The 20474-nt window shown below is 58.4% G+C and overlaps 1 protein-coding gene across 2 annotated transcripts; it reads right to left on the reverse strand.

Moving 5' to 3' along the window:
• Positions 1-3382: 3382 nt before the first annotated feature.
• Positions 3383-16110, reverse strand: NMUR1 (neuromedin U receptor 1). Of its 2 annotated transcripts, XM_054834811.1 has the most exons (5): positions 16074-16110; positions 15594-15636; positions 12924-12970; positions 5461-6354; positions 3383-4199 (listed from the first exon to the last, which is right to left on the reverse strand). In XM_054834811.1, exons 1-5 carry the CDS (start codon positions 16093-16095, stop codon positions 3796-3798), a joined length of 1410 nt encoding a protein of 469 aa, XP_054690786.1. In that variant the 5' UTR covers positions 16096-16110; the 3' UTR covers positions 3383-3795. The 2 variants fall into 2 exon arrangements, with proteins under 2 accessions (XP_054690786.1, XP_054690785.1); XM_054834810.1 differs by lacking the exons at positions 12924-12970; positions 15594-15636; positions 16074-16110 and adding an exon at positions 6823-6925.
• Between the last annotated feature and the right edge of the window lie 4364 nt (positions 16111-20474).

The raw sequence follows: 20474 nt of genomic DNA on the forward strand, positions 1-20474 counted from the left end.
TTAATCCCCAAAGCTACGGTGATAAATCTTTTTATTGGAAGCTCCAGAGATACTGTGTCACTCATGGCGTGCGGCAGTGCCGGGGGGAAAACAGCTCCAGAAGCTGCTGGGAGACAGGGATTCTCTTGGGAGCGGGTCTGGAAGTGATGGAGGAGGGACGGGTGCTCGCCGTGGGGGTGCTGAGCAGGCACAGGGGGGCAGGAGGGTTCCCCCGGAGCCGGGAGCGGGTGGTTAGGCAGGAACTGGCCTTTGGACAGACACTGCCGTAAATCTGGGAGGACAGATGGACAACTTTTGGGGAACAGCTCTTTGGAAACAAAACATTTGGAGCGGAGATGGTGGCATGAAGCCCAACCCAGCCACGTGCTCCATATTGCAGGGACAGAGAGATGCTTCCCCCAGATCCGAAGGAAGACCTGGAGCAACGGGATCTGCACGCTCCTCCCAACTCCTGGCCCCCTAATGTCCCTCTGCTCTGTCCTCTGGGCTCCTTTGGGTCCTGAAAAGATCATTTAGTTGGTGAGAACTCCCAGGCAGTGTTTTGGGATCCTCTTTCCCCCATGGCCATCCTGAAGCGCCAGTCAATCCCCCTGGCCAGTTACACGGGTGGGAGCAGCAGGAGCAACTCACCCCATCCCTGGCTTCTGCTGCATCCCCCCTGCAGGGCTCTTTGCTTCCACACCACCTCTCCAGCAGAAATAATCCCTCTAATTTATACTGGGAAGGTGGCAGGGGACCAGGCTGACCCCGAGGGTGCATGGCAATGGGGAGCATCGTTCTTGGAGCAAAGAAGCTCCTTCATTCCCTTCCTGGGGGCTGCAATGAGCCCAAGGCAGGCAGAAGCTGGCAGCCACTGCCTTTCTGGTGATGGAGAGGTGTAAAACCCTCTCCGTGAAACCGTTCTCCCCTGGGAGATCAGTTCCTTTTTTTATGAGGTTTCATGCCCTGATTGCAGCTTTTACTAAAAACAATTATGGGATTAAAGGACTTGTCCAGGAGCCTTCAGTTGCAGCATCTCTCGTGAGCCCGGCTGGCATGCAGTGCCCGGGGACTTGGGGTTGTCTCCACACGCTGTCACAAAACCCCAGCCAAGGGAGCAAAGTTTGCCCGCACATTTCCACCCAGGAGTTGCCACTGGCCTGCTGCAGCTTTGGCAAGTCTTCGAGATGCTCTTCAGGGTAATCCCTGGCCCAGCTGTGGGGGGCAGAGGGAAGCAGGGGTGGGGGGAGGCAGCCCCCAGCATCGCCTCCCGACACGCCAGGGCCTCAGCAGCACGTTCCCTGTACCTCAGAGAGGGGAATTTGGGGTAGCTGAGGAGCATGGGGAGTCCCAGATCAGGGGATGGCAGGGCAGCTAGGGACAGAACGCTGGATGAAGGCAAAGCCTCACCTTTCTGGCTGCTCTGAACTCTATTCCAGCTGTGCTGAACCCCAGGACCCCCCAAAAGAACCCCGGGGGGACACGCACTGTCCTCTGGCACTGACCAAGGAGCTCAAGCTGCTGCAGCCGTATCCTCGCACAGCCTGGCTGCTCACGAGCAGGGGCCGCGTCCTCCTGACTCGCAGCACGAGGGACCCCGAAGCTCCACGCCAGCGGCTGTTGCTGTGTAATAAAATGTTATCGACTGCCTATTAAAAAGCCATTCCCTGGAGATTTGCGGCCAGGGAAGTGGCCAGGAGAAGTGAGATGGGGCAATAACGGCCATCAAGGAGGCATCAGTCACATCCACCCACGCAGCAGTGACAAGGGGCCCCCCCCGGCTGCCAGGGTGCTGGCCCCTGCCAGGACCATCAGCGACGGGAGCGGAGAGGGAAGGAAATAGGTGGATCTTGATGCCCTTGGCCACGCTGACGCCCTCCAGAGAGGCTGCGAGCAGCTGGCAGGACCCTGAAGCGCAAAGTTACTGCAGCCCCATGCCCACCCTCACCAGCAGCACGCAGCAGGACCCCACAAGGGCCGAGGAAGGGCTTTGCCCGCAGCAGACTCTGCCGTGGGTATAGGGGCTTGGGGGGCAGACTGGGACCAGGTCAATGGGGGCAGGAAGGAGTTTGCAAGCCCCAAATCCTACCCCTTCTTGGTCACTGGTCTGGCCACGGCCCTCTGTGATGTGCTTAGGAGGGGCTGGAAGCAGAGCAGCGGCAGCAGGCAGTGATGTCCCTGCCGGCACTCTGCCTGGGACTTGCTCCTCCAGCTTTTCTGCTCGGGCCCCCAGACAAGCCCCGCTGGCACATCCACGCTGCCCAGAGGCATGGCCACGGGAGGCTGAGCCAGGGGAGCTTCCCCAGCTGGCTGGGGGTAAATGGGCTGGGGAGGTCGTGCGAGGCAAGAGCTCAAGCTGCTCGGACTGCCCCCCGGGTGGCATTTTGGAGCCTCAATATTTCATCCTGTGGAAGGACCTGGCGTATACCAGGAAGTCAGCAGCATCGATCTCAGACAGTAAATCGATGGGTACTTCCAGCCTGGGGGAGCGCAACCAGCCAGCCCGCGCTCCCTGGCATTTTTGTGACATTTCCTGAGCCGCGTGTCTGGGGACAGATTGATTGCCACCGCTCCAGAGGCAGCTTCCCCTCTGCAATGGCCCCAGCCCCAGCTCGGCCCAAGCAACCCGGAGACTGGGAAAAGCGCGTGCATCCCGCTCACGCCTTCCCTGCCGTGCCATGCCCTGAGCCCGCCTGGCCCTGCAGACCTGCTGCAGCAGCAGAGCCCACAGGCAGAGCCGGTGGGACGCCCCTGGTGCCCATCACCCTGGCACGTGGTCTGCCCATCACCCCCCAGGAGGAAGGCCTGGGTTCAGTCCTGTGCTGGGAGCAGAGCTGGGTCCTGGGGGACGCAACCAGGGCACAAATCAGGCCAATGGCTCTTTTTAATTCTCAGTGAGGCACGGCCCATGCAGGGCAGGGATGGAGGAGGGCTCCCCGCATTTCCCGGGGGTGCAGGGGGCATGGTGGGCTGAGGAAGAGGAGGGCGGCACCCATCAGATGCAGGTTGGAGAGGGAAGAGTGGGGTGTATTTGTGGAGCACAGGGACAGACATGGAGCTGTGCCTTGGCGTTGCAGGCAGCCTGGGACTCTCGTTGTCCTGTATTTTCCTCTGCAGGCTCTGGCTCCGGAGGGAGTGGGGGTGCTCCTTTCCTTGCCCTCAGGGGGCTGGGGATGCGGGGTGGGAGGAAGGCTGGGAGCAAGGAGCCATACCCGCACCCTGCAGCTGGACACCGGCTGACATCACCGAAGGGATGTGCAAGAAAATCAGGGGCACGTCGGTGCCAGAGGGCCCTGGGGAGGTCTCGAGGGAGAGGACACCCACAGACTTTTTTTTCCCCACTCCATCCCATGCAAACCTCTCCTGCCCACATAGGTCTCAGCCCGGGTGTGAGCTCCTCTCGGGAGACCCATCCAGCACGGTGTCCTGAAACAGCTCAGAGCGTCTGACACTCCCGGCACCTGTACCCACAGGCTCACCCCACTGGGCTGGGAGGGATGGGATATTTTGGGGGATGGCTGGAACATCCCTGACGTAGAAGCCAGCTGTCCCCGCACCACGAGGGATGCTCTGGCCTTGGCCAGTCCCTGTGCTGAGCACAGTGGGTGCAACACATCCAGGGTACAGCATGGCCACACCTCTGTGCCCCCGGAGCAGCCAAGAAAATCAGCCTTTGCATCCCAGCGGGATGGCACAGAGAGGCAGGGAGCCCTCCATCGCTCCTGCCCCGCTCCCCACGATGGGATGGGTGCCATGGTGAGATGGATGCTGGTGGTGGGGAAAGGTGGTCCCAGTCCCTCCACGTCCTCCCGCTCTTCAGCAGAGGGACGTTGCGTAGGTGGTGGCCTGGCCCCCCTCCACCTCCTCCAGCTCGTACTCCTCAGCGTCGGAGTGGGGCAGCCCGTTGGTGCCGGGCATGGGCTCACACTCTGTGCTGCGAGTGGTGGCACGAGTGACGCTGGGCGAGTATTTCCGTGACTGCGGCGGGCGGTGGCCAGGGTGGCACATCACCTCCTTGAACATCTCCCGGAAGCGGGTGGACATCAAGTTGTAGAGGATGGGGTTGGTGGCCGAGCTCAAGTAGAAGAAGACACCTGAGATGATGTGGACGTACTGGAACATGTGGAGCATGTGGCTGGTCCAGGTGGAGATGAAGCTCCAGACAAGGCGGTCAGTGTGGAAGGGGGCCCAGCAGATTCCGAACACCACCACCAGCATGACTGTGGGGAGCAGAGGAGCTGGTGTTAGTGGGGAGATGGAGCTCAACCCCCAGGGACCTCCAGTCCCTGGCTGAGCGCTGCCCCATTTCAGCTTCGGCCATAGCAAAGAACACCCAAAAAAGCACAGGAGAGAGGAGGGGGAAGAGGGGAAGGGCCCCCCAGCGCCTTTTTGACTTGCTGTGGAGGGGCTGGAGGTCTGGACAGGATCTCCGTCCCTCCATCTTCTGCCAGGGCTGCTCCAGGCACTGCTGTGCCATGTGTCTCTGCTCCCCATCGGCAGGCACCCCGCTGCAGCCCCAGGGCCATGCAGCACGGCTGGGGGATGCCCCTGTGGGCATCCAGCCTCTGGGAGCCCTGCCACCTTCGCCAGCAAAGTCCAAGGAGCAAGAGGTATTTGCACTCTTTCCTTGTGCTCTGGTTTTGGGTTGTTTTTTTTATAACCCATCTCTGCTGATGGAAAGCAAAGGGGGTGATATATAGGCGGTCCTGGGGTTCCCTGCCCTGCCATACCCATGCCATGCTGCATCTCCATGGCACACAAGGACAGGTCCCCCTTTGTCCCCCTGCCAGCCCCAGTGCCAGGGGAAACGGAGTTACCGCTCGTCTGGGACGCGGCAGAGAAGCAGCCCCGGCCCTGCCAATGGACTGGGCTGGGCAACCCGCCATCGCTGTGCTGTCACGGGGCTGGGAGCATGCGGAGGTCAGCGTGCCAGGGAGAGATGGCTACCCAAGGGCAGCCAGCTCCTGCTGCTGGGAAGGGGGCCAGAGGCTGCGGGGATGGCACTGGGGAGGAGAGCAAGAGCGCAGAGCAGTGGGACGGAGGGATGCTCCAGCTTGGGTCAGTGCATCATTGCCCCAGGACAGTCGCAGAGCCTGTGGGGCTGGGTAGGAATGGTCCCCCTCTGGGAAATACCACCACCACCAGCATGTGAGGTCTGCGCTGGGGGACAGGGAGCGAGTTCCCCCATCCCAAACTACCTCTTTTCCTTTTCTCACGCAGCACTTCCCTTGAGGAGGGGAGGTCTCGTGGCTGGGAGGGACCTGGTACAAGCAATCCTCATCACTGGACTGGAGCCACGAAATCTGCCTCTGCCCCAACACCCCACAAGCAAGCCCCGCAGCCTCCCTCCAGGACGACCCAGCCTCAGTCCTCTGGACTGGCTGTGCCTCAGTTTCCCCCCAGCACCCTCCCCACACAACCTTAGGAGATACCCCCGGCTCTGCCCATTGCCAGCATCAGACTCCCCAGCATCAGACTCACACAGCATCTTCGTGACCTGCCTCCTCTTGACTTTCTTCTGCCCTTTGACATTGTGGCAGTCGCGGCCGCCAGACTTGGTTCCCAAGGCCTCCAGCATCTTTTCTTTCTTGAGCTGCAGGCCAATGAGCAGGTAGAGAATGCTGATGGTCCCCATGGGCAGGAAGAAGAAGACAATGGTGGTGATCTGGATGATGAGGTTGTAAGTCAAGCGTGGCTTCACCAGGGTACAGATCTCTGAATCAGGCACCCGCCCCCGGCCAGGCACATAGAGAGGCTGCAGCCCATGGAGGCTGGTGTTGGGGATGGAGCAGATGACCGACAAGACCCAGATGATGACAATGACCCTCTTGGCGTGGTTCCTGGTCACCACGTACTTGGCCTTGAGGGGGTGCACCACGGCAATGTAGCGCTCCACGCTCAGGGCCGTGACATTGAGGATGGAGGCGAAGCAAACGGCCTCAAAGAGCAGCGTCTTGAAATAGCAGCCGCTGGTGCCCAGCAGGAAGGGGTAGTTGCTCCACATGTCGTACAGCTCCAGCGGCATCCCCAGCAACAGCACCAGCAGGTCAGACACAGCCAGGCTGAACAAGTAGTAGTTGGTAGGTGTCCTCATGAACCGGTGCCGGAGGATGACGATGCAGGTGAGCGTGTTGCCCACAGCCCCCACCACAAAGATCAGGAGGTAGATGACACAGACAGGGACAAAGAAGCTGGACCGCCGAGGTCCCAGGTACTTATCCCGCAGCTGCTCCTCTGTCAGGTTGGCATCCTTGGGGTCCAGCAAGGTCTCTGGGTGAGTCCTGTTGCAGAGATCGGGGCTGATGGGCTCCACAGGAAAGTCTCGCTGGGGCAGGAGGAACTCGGGGCCAGAGCAGTTGACATACAGATTCATGGCTGTGGAGAGATGGGGAGGTTTGTGGGATGCTTTCCCAATGCTTCTGCTGCCCCCGCTCTCTCTGCCCCCCCTCCCCATTGGTGCCAGGGTGTCAGGATGATGCTGATCACCATGGCTCTGCACCCTCACCACCATCCTGCCACAGCCACAACATTTCCTTTGGGAAACCACCCAAAATCTCCTCCAAACCTCCCTCCAGGGTTCCCAAGCACTCCTTGCCCCATTTCCCATCCACAAGCAACCCTGGCAGGTCCCCAGCCCACCTTGGCCCCTTCACCCTATTGTTGAGGGGATCTTAGCAGAGCTGTCGCCTCTCCCTGCTCCTGAAGCAGAGCAGGATAGAGCCCCAAAGCCAGCCCTAAAAATCAATCCCAACTCCAATTCCACCAGCCGTGCAGAGGGGCTGATGAGGTGACCATAAAATATCCACGGGGAAAAATTGATTTTCCTCCCTAAGAAGGACTTACGGTTTGTCAAGAAGCTCCAGACAAAGGCTGAGGTCCCACCACTCCTGCGTCGGACGGGGTCGGGCTGGGGATGGAGCGTGGGAGGGGATGGAGACTTCACTGCCTTAAGAGGCAGGCTAATGAAATCCTGCCGCTGCTCTCCCCTTGGAGCTCAGCTCGGAGAAGCCTCCTGCCCTTATCCACCTTCACTCTCTCGTCCTCCGTCAGCAGAGAGGCTGGTGGGCAAGCCAGGCAAGTACCAGGGGCTTCCTCTCCCACAGCTGGGCAAGCAAAGCCCGTTGCTGAGACCCTACCCCTGCCAGGGGCTGGCTCCTCGTTTGCAAGGCAGCACTGCCAAAAAGATGCTCTTCAGACAGAGAGAGGAAATACGTTAAAGTAATAAACTCCATTGACTCTAAGAGAGTCCCGGGGGAGGGCGGCATGGCTGTCTCCAGCCTCACCAGCAGCCTTCGCAACGCAGGGATTTGCCATTTGCGTGGCCTCTGTGGTGAGTAAGGCATCGATCAACCCCGCTGCCGTTCTGACACCGCCAGGCGCGGGGGCCCACGCGGCACCTAGTTATCCGGGCTTATCTGGGGGAGATGCAGATGGACCCAGTGGCTTCCTGGGGTCTCCTTGCTTCCAGATGTGCAACTCCTGGGTCACACGAATCACTCCCCCATGGAGCAGGTGGCTCCAGCCAGCTCTGTCACACTTCAGTACAAGGAAGTTGCTGCGCTGGCGGCGTCACCCCTCACTCTGCACAGGGGTCTGCTCCCTCCCTGTGCCCAGTGTCTGTCTGTCTGTCTGGGCTCCTGCCTGTCCCCCCCCCCGTCGCAGGGCAACGCTCCTGCTCTGTAGCCGCGTGCAGACCCACGCACACATGCACATACACATGCACGCACACACACACGCACGCAGGCATGCATGCACATACACATGCACGCATGTATCCGCACACACATCCATGCACACGCAGACGCGCGCACGCACACACACACACACACACATACACTCACGCGTTCCTGCGCCCCACGGACGAGCGGCAGGGCTGCGTGTGCCCGCTCCTCTCTCCTCCAACACGTGCGTTACCGGACCGAGCCCAGCCTGGAGCCGGCGGAACCCGCGGGCGCCCGCTCCCGCCCCCGAGCCCGCATCCCGCGGGCGGCCCCTCCTCACCGCCCCGGCCCGCCCCGGCTGCCCGCCCCGGCCCCGCGCTGGGCTCCGCCGCTGCCCCCCGCTCCTGCCTGCGGAGAAGCAGGGCTCACGGCGGCGGGGCGGGGGTTCCCCGGCTCCGCCACGACCGGGCTCTCCAGGACCCACCCCCCCGGCCCCCCGGAGGTGCGGAGAAGGTGGCGGGAGGGTGGGGGGGTGTCGGGCGTATGAGGGTGACACCGCGGGGGGGGCCGTGCCTGGCGGGAAGGGGGTCAGGGTAAGGGGGGACGTGGCTGCGCATCTCTCCGCCGCTCCGTGGGACGGCAGAGGGCACTGCCACCCCGCGGGACGGGCAGGCACCCGTGGGCACCGGTACACGCAGCGGTCCCTTCATTTCCTCAGAGGGTGGCAGGGCCCAGGGGGATCCGGTCGCCCCCCGGGGTTGACACTTTGAAGGGCTCTGGCATCCCAGGCACCCCCCTCCGTTCAGCCTGTCCCAGCACCATCCTCACCGTGCGCAGAGGTGTTCGGCTGAGCCGGGCGGGATGGAGCTGGAACAGCCTCCGGTGGGGCTGGATTCAAGCAGGCAGGACAGGGATCTTGGAGAAGGAGCCTGGAGAGACTTTCCGGGAGAGAGAGACCTGCCTCCAGCCCTGCGCCCACCCGGGCTGAGTCCCAACACAGCTCGCTGCACCACTGAGCCCAGCATCTGTGGCCAGGCTGTGAGGAGCTGCCTGCATCCGGTGGTGTCCAGCACAAGGACGCTACCCCTGGAGTCCTGCACCCCAAATCCTCCTCCTGATGCCAGAGTACACAGCAGATGGGAACACTCACTCCTCTTCCCTCCCATGGCCCAAGGGGGAAACTGAGGCACCAAGTTCGCAGTGGTGCCCTGTGTCTCAGGAGGCTCAGTGCCCCCAGGAGCGCTCTGCCTCACCACTGTTGCAGAGGGAAGCAAATAGAGCCTGGTTGCAACCAGAGGTGGTCAGCAGTATGTGGGTAGGTGCAAATGTCCGCAGGGCCACCAGGCACAGCCTGCCACTGGGGCAGAGCACCCAGCACAGCCCCTGCTCGGGAGCCACCCACGTGGACCACACGCCCTGGCACACTGCTCCAGAGCACCGATGGGCTGCAGGGTGCCAGTTGCATGCTGGGGAGGATGCAGCACCCCATTTCCCTGCTGGCTGGTGAAATAAAGCCAAAGGAGATCAGCAGGGGATGGCACCTGGGGGAAAGGGGATGGCAGGTTGGGACAGTGTGCTCAGGCCAGCCCAAGTGAGCAACACACAAAGTGGAAACTGATGTCCCAAAGCCCTGGAGACATTTTTTCTCCCCATTTTAAAAAGACACAAAGATCCTGAAAGCCTTGAGAGTGTATAGCCTGGCCTCTGCACACCCTGCCCCTCTGCAAAAGCAAAACCAGCCCATGGCCTCCCTGGCCTGCAGCCCACTGTGCTGGAGCGATGGATCTGTACCCAACTCTGTCCCTGCTGGGTGACAATCGCAGACAGGAGGAAGGCCATGGGGACACCAATGGAGCCATCGCTGCAGCACTGCATGGCAGTGCCAACCCCAAAGGGCTGTGTGTCTGGGTCTGTAGCAGAGCTTGATGCTCAAAGAAATTTCAGAGCATATGAGTGATGAGAGGACAAGACCAGCAAAACTCTGGGCCAGCTTGGTGGCCCTAAGCTGCCTCTGCTCACAGCAGCAAACAGGCTGCAAACAGAGGGAAGCTGACAGAGCAAACACACAGAGGCCAGGAAGGGTCCAGGGCTGCCCTGATATGTGACTTTCCTTGGGACATCATCTCTCGCAACAGAGGAGAGGAACTACTGAAGCCAAAGGGCTGGAGGGTAAATGGGTGTAAACAAGACATTATGCAAGGGAAAAAAACCAACAAGCTGGAAACAGTGTATGAAACTGGGAGGGAGAAGAGGTGCTGCCCACTCCTACAGGAGTGACAAAGGCAAAGAAACCTCATCCCCTCTGGGGATGGAGACAGGCTAAACCCAGGGGTTTATGTCACGGGGCTGGTGACGGTGGGCACAGAACACAGGGACAGCAGCTGGGCAATGCTGGCAGTGGCTCAGCAAAGCTGGCTTGGCAGGTGCTGGGATAGGCAATCATGCCACCTCCCACGCACTTTGCGGACCACAGCTCCTGGGTGGGAGAGCCAGAAACAGTAACTGATGGGCATAGATTTCTGTCTTTGCTTCCAGACGGAGTGCAGCCTGCTTTTTCCCCAGGGAATGCCCAAGGCAGGGGACAGATCCATGCTGATGCAGAGGCAGGCTGTGCTGTACCACTGAGGCACCAGGAGCCTGAGCAAAATCCCACTTGAGAAATTGCATCAGGGGATGAAGCATTCCTGGAAACCTCTCTGTTTCTCATCCTCCATCCTTTCTCTCTCCCCTCCATTCCTCATCTGCCTCCCCCTGTTTTCTGGCCACCCTGCTGAGCACACACACACACACGGGCCCATCTCCCAGCCGCTCCCCAGGCTCTGTGCACTGTGGCATAGCCATCTCACCCATCCTGGGGCAGAGGCTGTTCCCTGCATGCAGCCACAACGCATCCCACTGCTGTCCCGTTCCTTGCGCCTGCTTGGGCTCTGCTGCAGGGCAGCCCCTGGGGAGCCCCCTGAGCTCTGCGCCTGTGTCCTTGTCCCTGCAGGGACTCCCACAGCCCATTTGTCCTGCACCTCCATGGGGATGAGGGGATGTCTGCTGGGACTGGGGTGTTTGGGTTGGAGCAAAGCAGTGGAGAAGCTACTGAGCTCTTACCAAACTTCAACACGTTTCCCTGCAGTCTCCTTTTCTAGCTGAAGACAACAGGCATGCGGGTAAGGATGGTACGCGAGGAGCAAGGACCAGACAGAGCTTGGTTCACTCAGAGCTGAACCATGGGTCCACCTGTCCCCACCATGTTGCTGGATCCTGGCTTCCAGGTGGCAGCAGACTCGTCGCACTTCCCTGCAGTCCACCTTTCCCAGCCTTGGTTTTTGCTGGGGCACCAGAACCACTAGACTAGGGATCCTTCTCCCTTTGCCTCCTCTTTTCCTCCACCATTCACATCAGCCTACTGGAGCATCCCCTGTAACTGGAGCCTCAACAGCTGCTCCTTCCCTACCTGCTGTCATATCTCTTGGGGAAGAGTTGGTGGCTCTTAGGGGCTGCACATCACTTCTTTCCCTCAGCATCTCTGTGTCTTGCTACCCCCCACCCCCAAGTCCTGCACAGGCCTAACAGCACTTCAGAGCGATCCATTCTGACTGTTTTTCTGATAAACCAAATAATCAGGAGATGGCAACCCCTCTTCCACTACTGCTCCCCACTGCTCAAAGAGGACAAGCTGCACATGGGAGCAGGACCCTTCAGCCTATTCCCCTTATCAGACACTTTATTGTATTAACCCTGCCCAGGGAGGCAGTGGGGGGAATGGCCAGCAGCACACCGGAACCCACTCCTTGCCACGACCCCATCAGCCACAGCCCAGCCATCTCCATGGCTGGAGCATCTTTGGGCTGGAAATTTCAGCAGCAAGCTGGCAAGCCAGGGGCACCTGTGAGGTTCCCTACATAAACCCAGCCCGGGGGGATCTCCTCGATCTTCCTCCCCACAGTATTCCTCCCGCTCCCTGCTGCACATCCACCCCTCCCCACGAGCCAGCTGGTACAGAGGTTGTCTCTGCCTACCGCGAGGTCCCTCCACTTGCAGGTTAAGGCCAGCACACAGAGGTTGAGCATTGCCAGGAGAATTAAGCCAAAAAAGAGGACAAACAGCAGCTTTGAAGCTTGAGAACTGCAGCCCTAATAACCAACTGCATCCACTCCCAGCTCTTTGCAAAGGCGCATCACTCACGGTAATTGCAGGGCAGACCAGCGCAGCCTTTTAACAGAGCTGTCTGCGCCCTGTGTCCCCCCCTCCCCGCCCCAGTTTGTTCCCCTGCTTGCACAGGGCTTTGCAGTTTTAATTAACACCTTCTGATCGTGGGCACAAAAAGCCACCAAGCCACAAAATAACACTGCATCTGAGAAAGAAACTGAGGCACAGACAGTTGCTTGTCCCCTCCATGCCATCCTGCAGCAGACAAGAGTGCCCAGGGTGCATCCCTCACTGCCGCTGAAGTAAGCAGATGAGCAGCCCCTTCACAGGGTATCGCTGCAGCAAATCTTCCCGGGCAGGGATGGCCAGCACAGACAGCATGGGGTTATGAAGCTTTGAGACAAGAATAAACACACTCCCCTTGGAGAACAAGCAAACCTGTTGGCCATGGGAATGTAAAAGGGGCTTCTCTCCCTGCTGGGAGCTGCCTAGCCAAAGGTGCCCCTCTTTGGGCACCCAGAGGTGACATGTCTGGAGGGTGCATCTTGCAGAACAGGATGCTTGTTTCAGTCCCCAGGGCAGGGAGGGGTCACTCAGACCTGCAGGGCACCAAACTGAGACCTGGATCTGGGTAATTTTGCAGTAACATAGCTGGGGGTGAATGCAGGTCAGTGGGGTGGCCTTTCCAAAGCAGCACTACTGTCATTTACCCAGCAGAGCCCACACACACATCCTTGTCTGGTGTGGGACAGCCTGCTCTAGTAATTTTTTGGCCATCACTACCCTGTGTGTTTCCAGTCACTAAGTCTCCAGAAGTCTTTTTGCACTGTGTAAAAGCTGTACCCCTTCCCAAAATCTCATCTCAGCATTATTACCTCCTCATATCCTCTTGCACAGCCCAAGCAGGCACCATCTTAACCTCTCCCAGTAGTGGCAGCTCATTCTAGATCTCCAAGTCCCCTTTTCTGAGCTGGTTATAACTTGCCAGCACCCTTTCTAGGGTGTGGGCACCCAGCAAAGGAGCCAGCAAGGAGCCCTTGCTCCCCTGGGACAGCTAACCACATCCCTGTGGGATGCAGGGCTGGTACCTTGGGTACCCTGCTCACAGCCTGGGGTTTCTGCACCTAAAGCCCCCCAGCTCACCTGCGAAATTGCTGGGAAGGGGCATATCTCCCTCACTCCAAACTGGACTGAAAAGAGAAAAGAAGGAAAAAAACCCACACACATTTGCATGCTCACTGGCATAAAAGCAATCAGCTTTCTAAGGAACAGCAAAATTGGCCTCTGCTCTATGACATGTGTCCCTCAGGTCTGCTGGGGGGACGGGGAAGGCAGGCACTCTCTGAGCAGGTATTCAGGCTCCATAGCAACCATAATTTTGCTAATCAGGACCAGGACAGACAAAAAGCACTTTTTCACCTAGCAGGAGCTCTGGGCTTTCACAGGTCCCCATCAGGCCAAGTTGCCCAGGGGTGCTCTCTTGGCCATGCCCCCCCACCCCAGCGATGGAGCAGGATGAGGGCTGGCTGCAACCAGAGCATCCCGACGAGAAGCCACAGAGCCCCAGTGCTGCATCCCCCATCCAGCACGAGGTTGGAGACTGTGTTTTTCTACCACGGCTGGGATGAATCACCCAAGATCAAAAAAGCATCAGGTTATTTCTTCCCAAGCTGCAGATGTGTCTGTCAGTGAGAGCTTTGCTAATAACACGCCTTTTTCCTGCCTCCCCCTCGCCACCTCCTTCAGCTTGTGTCTGACACTGCCCTGTGGCTCCATGCAGGGTCAGCAGAGGTGGCAGAGCAGATGCTGGCGTCGCAACCAGCGACCAAGGTGGGATGTTGTACCTGGAGAGGAGACATGCAGCTGCAAGAAGGCGGTCTTACGGCTCCCAGCCCCATGCTCAGGGCACGACTACCACCATGTTTTCCTTAACCTGGAAAATCCCAGCTTGGGGAAGATGAGAGGCAAGTCCTGGGGCTGTGGCAGAGCACTCTGTGAGCCCAAGGGGCAGCACACAAGCTGTGATGGAAATCCCTCGTTCTGGCTGAAGTCAGCTCTATGGCAAAGGCTGCGGCACGCTCAGTGGGCAGGAAGGACTCGGCTTCTGGCCAAACCAGCCCTGCCTTTGCTCAGCAACGCAGCCAAGTCAGGGAACACCCAAATGAGCATTTCATCAGCTGAAAATATCCTGGACAACCTATAATGAGCTTGGGATCACTTCAGCTACAGCAAGACCTTCTCTGAAGCACATTTAAATGGAGCATGGATCCAGGACATCTTCCCAAGCATCAAGTAGTCACATTACAGGCTCTATTTATTCCTTTCCAAGCCTCCTCCATGAGTTATCAAAAAAGATAACTACATGGCACAGCGTGGGGACTGCCTCTCTCCCTGACCCTTGGTTCAGAGCCACTTTGCATTCACAGGTTGATTTAAGATGCCCCCTGTGTCTCCCAGGATTGATTGCCAGGACTTTTATTAGCTCTCCCACCTGGTGACGGTCATGGTAGATATTCATTCCCTGTCTGTGCGTTGTTCTCAGCACCTGATTCATAAGCCTTTAAATGAGACTGGGAAGAGGCTTTCAGCTGGCAGGAAAAACAGCTGCTCGAGTTATGCAAAACTGTTTGCAAAGAACACCAGACAAGGAAATAACGTCTCTGTGATGGGATCCCATTTGCCACCTAGTCACTCACTCTCCAAGTCAAGATCAAACCCTCCAGCCATAAAAAAAGAACCAAACCAAAAAACCCCACAAAACAGCTACGACAGCAATACCCCAGCAAAACACAAACGTGGTAGCACATGGAGATGTAGGCTGGAACAAGGGAACTGGCCCCAAAGTAATTTGCTAACAAGTATCTTCCAGGCCCGGCACAGGGCAGGGCCATGTGGGTGGCAAGGACAGTATCTACTGCAAGTGCCTTGTTCTTCTTGGTGTCACCCCCAGACACTGATTTAATCATCATATTAATGGCACAGCAATTTTCCTTATTGCTATGTGCCTTTGCAGCACGACTGCTGGCAACTGAGGAGCGTGGGAGTATTTTCTGCTGGTTTTTGCACCTTTTTCACTGGGAGAAAAAAAAAAAAAAGAGCTGGGGGTTAGAGGGTGGCTGTTTTGGGGAGAAGAGCAGGGAGGCTCCAGGTGCTAGGATAGGTTTTTTACTTTAAGCCTCAGTTTCCAGGCACTGATAAACTTCAGGGCTGAACTTTTCCAGGCTTGTTTTGCACCCAAAAGATAAATTCAACACAAAAAAGTGGGACATGTACACACACTGTCATTTTTTCCAGCAGGAAGTTTGTGCTTCAGCTAGAGAGAATCAAAACTCAAGGCACACCATGGGATGCCAACGCAGCAACTTTAGCATGAATTAAAGTGGCCTGAGCCCCAGGAGGAAAAAAAACCCCACAACCCACAAATGTGAGCAAACAGCCTGAAATACTCCTGTGTGCTGAGAAGAAATCCAGCAAATTGGGGTAGCTGGCAAGGTTAATCTCCGAGCACAGGCAGGAAACGGCAGCTCCACCGGGGAGGACTGCAGATCCAGCCCCTTCAGAAACGTGTAGGGTTTTTCTGCTGGCAAATTAGAGCTGGATACAAGGAGAGCTCCAGGGTGAGCTCACCACTCCTTGTAAAGCCTGCTCGACTGTCCCCTTGGTTCAGGGAGAAGGGACCATCGCAGAGGCCAGGGAGAATGAAGCATCCAAGTAATCTGATTTCTGCTCTGGGGTGGATCATTATATATATCGACAGGACGGGCAAGAACTAATGGGAGAAATGCCATGGCCTGGGCCTTGCAGAGGGCTCACCTGCTCTTCCCAGGGCTATTGGCATCACCACACCCCCTCCAGCATCAAGCAGAGGTCACTGGGGTGGGCAGGCAGGAGTTGCCTCTGTCAATGGCCTCCGAGGGTGACAGCTCACCACGTCTCAGGCCAGCTGATTGTCCCTCTGAGACAAAATTGCCTTTGGCCGACACTGCTTTCCATAACTTTCCCACCCCACCAAACCCATCAATGCTGCCACACACCTCCCTCAGCCCAAAGCCACAACCCCACCATTCACCTTCTCCCTGCCTCTGCAATCCCCACCTCTTTTGCTGCATTTGTACAGGATGGGGCACAGGTAGAAGATCCAACCTGTGTCTACCATCACCCTAAAACACACAGCAATCATACCTGGGGATGCTGGCAAACCTGCCCACTCAGTGTGGCACAGGAAGGGCTAAACGAGAAACCACTGGCCCAAGTCACATCAGCTTAATTACAGTGTGGCATGTATGTGATGGAGTGAAGCCAAAGGTGGGAACATGGGCACTAACAGGTTAAGTGGACATATGCAGGGTGACAGGTCCAGGTGACACTCACCCTGGGGGATCACAGCAAGACACCAAAGTCACCCCACCATTAGCTGAGACCTTGGGGACACCCAGGGGATGGAAGAAGATTAGGAATGATAATTCTCTCTAAGTGGAAGGATAGAGATGAGAGACTCTCAGCCTGATTTCCACACTCAAAGAAACCACGATTGAATAATTAAACATCCCACCTGCAAGCACTGAGGATAGATAACCCCAAACCCACACCTCACAAGCGCAGCAGATCCAGCCAGTACAGTTCCCCTCTCCAGCAGGTTGGCTGTCAGTAGGCAAAAACCATCAGGCTGGCACAACCTCACCGCAGGAAGACTCCCAGTGCTGTCCAGTACAACATGCTCCCAAACTGGGGAACAGGCTCTGGGCTGACTGCACGCACCCCCACTTCTGCCCAGACGCCAGCACAGCCCTGCTGTCACCCACTTCCCCAGCCTGGAGGCAACAGCATCCCCTTCTGCCCTATTAGCCCTTCCTGCAACCTCCCCCCAGCCCACCCAGGGATCCAGCCCCCCACCCTCAGCCCCTTTATAGCCCTGGGAAGCACCCGCAGCTGGGCAGCACCCGGGTGAAGGGATGGGCTGGGTTAACCCTCTACTTGCCAGCCACGTGCTGCCCTCACCAGCAGCTCTAGAGAGGGCTGGGGACAGTTGTGCATCCACATGTTTCAACTGCCCTGTCCCACTCCATCCCACCAGTCCACTCTCCCACGCCCCAGTTTCCCTCTGTGTCCCCGCCTGCCACTGCAGTTCTAAGGAAATTCCTCTTTTCTCCTCTTTTCCCTCGTCGAGGGGTTTTCCAGACAGGCAGGCATCTTTCCCCAGCCCAGCTGGCCCACCACAAGACTTGGGACATGCACACCCTGCTTCCAGCATCTCTGGGACTGGTGGGAAGGGTCTGGGGCACAAACTCAGCCCATAAATGGTTTCCCTTCTACTGGCCCTGCAACTCTCGGATGGGGCTTCCCAGCCAGGCTCAGTGACCTCCCAGAGGCGTCTTGGCCTCTGGTCGCTTCCCGTGCCCCAGTGTCCCCAGCAGCTGGGCATTTCCAACTGCTCCACTGGGAAGATGGGATTAAATGCCAGAGCTGGCTGGGATTTCCTCTCCCCAGCCATGCCACGGCCGCTCTGGCAGCAGTGCTGAGTGGCAGCCTGGCGCTGCCTGCCTGGATTTGGCCCAGATCCCGTTTACCCCATGCTTTTCCCTTCTTGCCAACACCGTGGCAGCCCCTGCGCTCAGCCCCAGCCTCTGATGTGCCAAAAATCTCTTGCACACAGGCAAGAGGCTGGGACCCCCAGTGCTCCCAGCCACTGCAGAAAGCAGAAGTTTTCAGTGGAAAGCAGGAATTTGGAGAGGACTTTGGTGGGTTAAACACATGGCCAAAACACGGCACCTAATTCACTCAGGACTGGTGTGAATCCCATCCCATGTGGCTGTCGCTAATGACAGGCTTTAAATAAACAAGCAAATGCTGGGCAAATGGGAGAGATTTTCCTCTGGCACCATGCAGCATCGCCTGTGATATTTCTTCTCCGACTCTCCCTCCGCCTACTTCCCGTCCCCATCTGGCAGTTTATTTCTATCCCACTCCCTTTTCCCACCAATAATGTGTCCAACACTACCCAAACCCAGTGAATGGGAAAGAGCTTCTGGTGTGAGGCCAGGAGCATCATTTCAAACCCTCCATTTCTGGTGTTTTATGTCTGCATTAATTTAGACTAGTTATGTCCACTATAAAGTGATCAGAGCAAAGTTTCTTCTTCCCCGCTCTAGGTTTGGACATGGTGCTGGGTGATGATTTGAACTGGGAGAAACCCACTGGTCAGAAAGGCTATTTGGGGCCACCCCATGGTGCAAGGGACCCCCTCTTTGCTGCTGCAGTGGCTGTTTCCAGGCACGACCAGCCTCAAATTCACCACACAGGCAGCTGGGCTGGGGGGGGGAGCACTGGTGATGGGGTACAGCTGCCTGGGAGAGGGTCTGCGAGCCCCCCAGCCAGCCCACGGAGGGACAGACGCGGGTGTTCTCCTTGGGGTGTGTGGCAGCTGGAAGGGGGTTTTCTAACAGCTTGGCTTTGCAAGCCACACGGAGGGGTGACAGTCCTTGTTTGGCCTCCCAGGGCTGTGGCGCGGTCTGGCGCCCCGACGCCACAATGATGGGCGGCCGTGACGGTGCCGTGGCCACCATTCGTGGCATTTTGGCTCCCTCTGGTGGAAACACGTGGGAGCTCCGACGTGTCCCACGGCCACGGGCCACCACCGGCAACCAGCTGGCCCCACTGGTGGAAAGTTCCCGGGCAGGGCAGGCGTTTGCCTGCACCCCCCGCTCCACCGCCGTGGTGGGCTGGGGGGGTTCGCGCTGTGCCCCCTCACTGCAGCCCCCAGGGACCGGGGTAGCAGTGCCCACAGGGCTGGGCACGGTGCAGCCGGTGATGGGGCACCCTGGGGACATGCTGGCACGGTGACCCCCTGGGGAAAGGGGGGGGGGCCTGCAGCTGGGCTGGGCTTGTCCATGGAGGTGGGAGGTGTGAGGGTTTGGTGGAAATTGGGGAAGAAGGGGTGTGAAACGGGGGGGGGAGGGGTTTGAAATGGGGGAGAGGGTGGGAAGGTTGGCATGCAGGAGAGACACTCTCTCAGGGCTGGGGAGGGCAGAGCAGATGTCCCCATCCCCATCACATCCTTCCATGTTTGGCCACTTGTGGTTATTTATTGTCCCCCTTTCCCTTGACCAGAGGACTTGGGAGGGTTCCTCATCAGATCGGCAGGAGCTTGACTCCTTAATGCAGTCACAGTTTGGGGGTGGCCAGAGCAGGTGGGGTACAGTGGTGGGGGTGATGGGGTGGGGAGGGAGGGCACAGCACTGGTGGCTGAGGGGGCAGTGGGCAAGGTTTGGGGGGACATGGGGTGGTGGGAGTGGGACATAAACCCCCTTGGTGTTCAGGACAGCCTGGGAAAGCAGCGCTGCCAAGCCCCGACCCTCCGGCCGGGGAAGGCTGGGGAGCACAGGGATGTGGATGAGGGTTTCATGAAGTGTCGTGTGTCCACACGATGGCACCAGACCTGGAGTGGTGTCCCCAGCCGGGGTGGCATGGCAGGACCCTGTCCCTGGGTCTCAGGGCTGTGTGACCCCGCGCCTGGGAGACACAATGGCTTTTTGCAGTGCCCATGTTGTGGGGGCTTTAGGGTAAGGGCCGTGCAACAGCTCCCTGGCCAGCAGCTCCTCTCAGCATCCCTCCAGCTTTGGATGCTCCTGCTTTTGCTCTGGGTGTAAAACAGGAGGGAGGTGTCTAAAACCTGGTCCTTGTTTCTCTGCTCCATCCCCTGGTCTCGTCTGCTGTCACCTCTCTCTGTAAATCTCACCTGGCTCAGGTGCGCACAGAGCAGCCGCCCTGCCTGGCACACACTTCCCCGTGGCAGGGGCAGAGCCTCCCACCTCCCCACCAGACAAACCGGAGCCCCCTTTCCTGGGAAGGAGGGAGGCAGCGGGTGGGGGAGGCAGAAGCAAGGGAGCAGGGGCCAGAGAGACGGATCCTGCCTTGTCCTCGAGCAGCTGGCAGGGCACGTGGGGGCTGCTCAGTGGCAACCAGGACTCATTGCTCTGCATTTGGCAGATGACAGCTTCGACCATCCTGTCCCGTCCCATGGTAGCCTGGCCAAGGAGAAGGGGTGAGGCTGGAGGTCACCACAGAGGGCTTGGGAGCATAATGATTGTGATAATGGTATCCCTACAAATCACCTGGGTTAAACCACATGCTATGCAAGGGTCCCAGCTGATCCTGCACAGGCTCAGCACCAGCAGGATTAGACCCCAAACCTCTCAGCAGGCAGCCTGGCTTTCCTCCATCCCCAGCACAGCCCTGCGCCCTGGGCTGATGGCTGCAGGCCAAGATCCGCCCCGCTCCTCCACCTGCCCAACTCTTCCCATGGGATATGCGGTCCTTCCTCTCCCCACACTGCTGCCAGATTTCCTCTGAGCCTCTTCCCATGAGGCAATGTGCATTAGTAGAGGATGAGGCCTCCAGAAGGGACTTCAGGGAGCACAGAGCAGTTTTGGGGTCCTTCTGAAAGAGCTCCCCTTTTATCCATGTGCTTTGGTAGGGTGGGGGCTTTGTGCTGCTCACAGCTTTGCCTGCTGCAGTTTGTGTAGCCTCAGCGGAGAGTTTTCCTTGTTGGTCTCTGCAGTGGTCCAGGGAGTCCAACACAGCAGTGATGCATGCAGCACTCCTCATGCCATCGGCAGGACAGGCATGTGTCCCGAACGGGGCTGCGAGTCCCCTCCACCCCTGCTCCATCCCCCAGCCACAGCTCCAGCCAGATCC

This window comes from Grus americana, chromosome 9, assembly GCF_028858705.1.
Source record: "Grus americana isolate bGruAme1 chromosome 9, bGruAme1.mat, whole genome shotgun sequence".
Lineage (NCBI taxonomy): Eukaryota > Metazoa > Chordata > Aves > Gruiformes > Gruidae > Grus > Grus americana.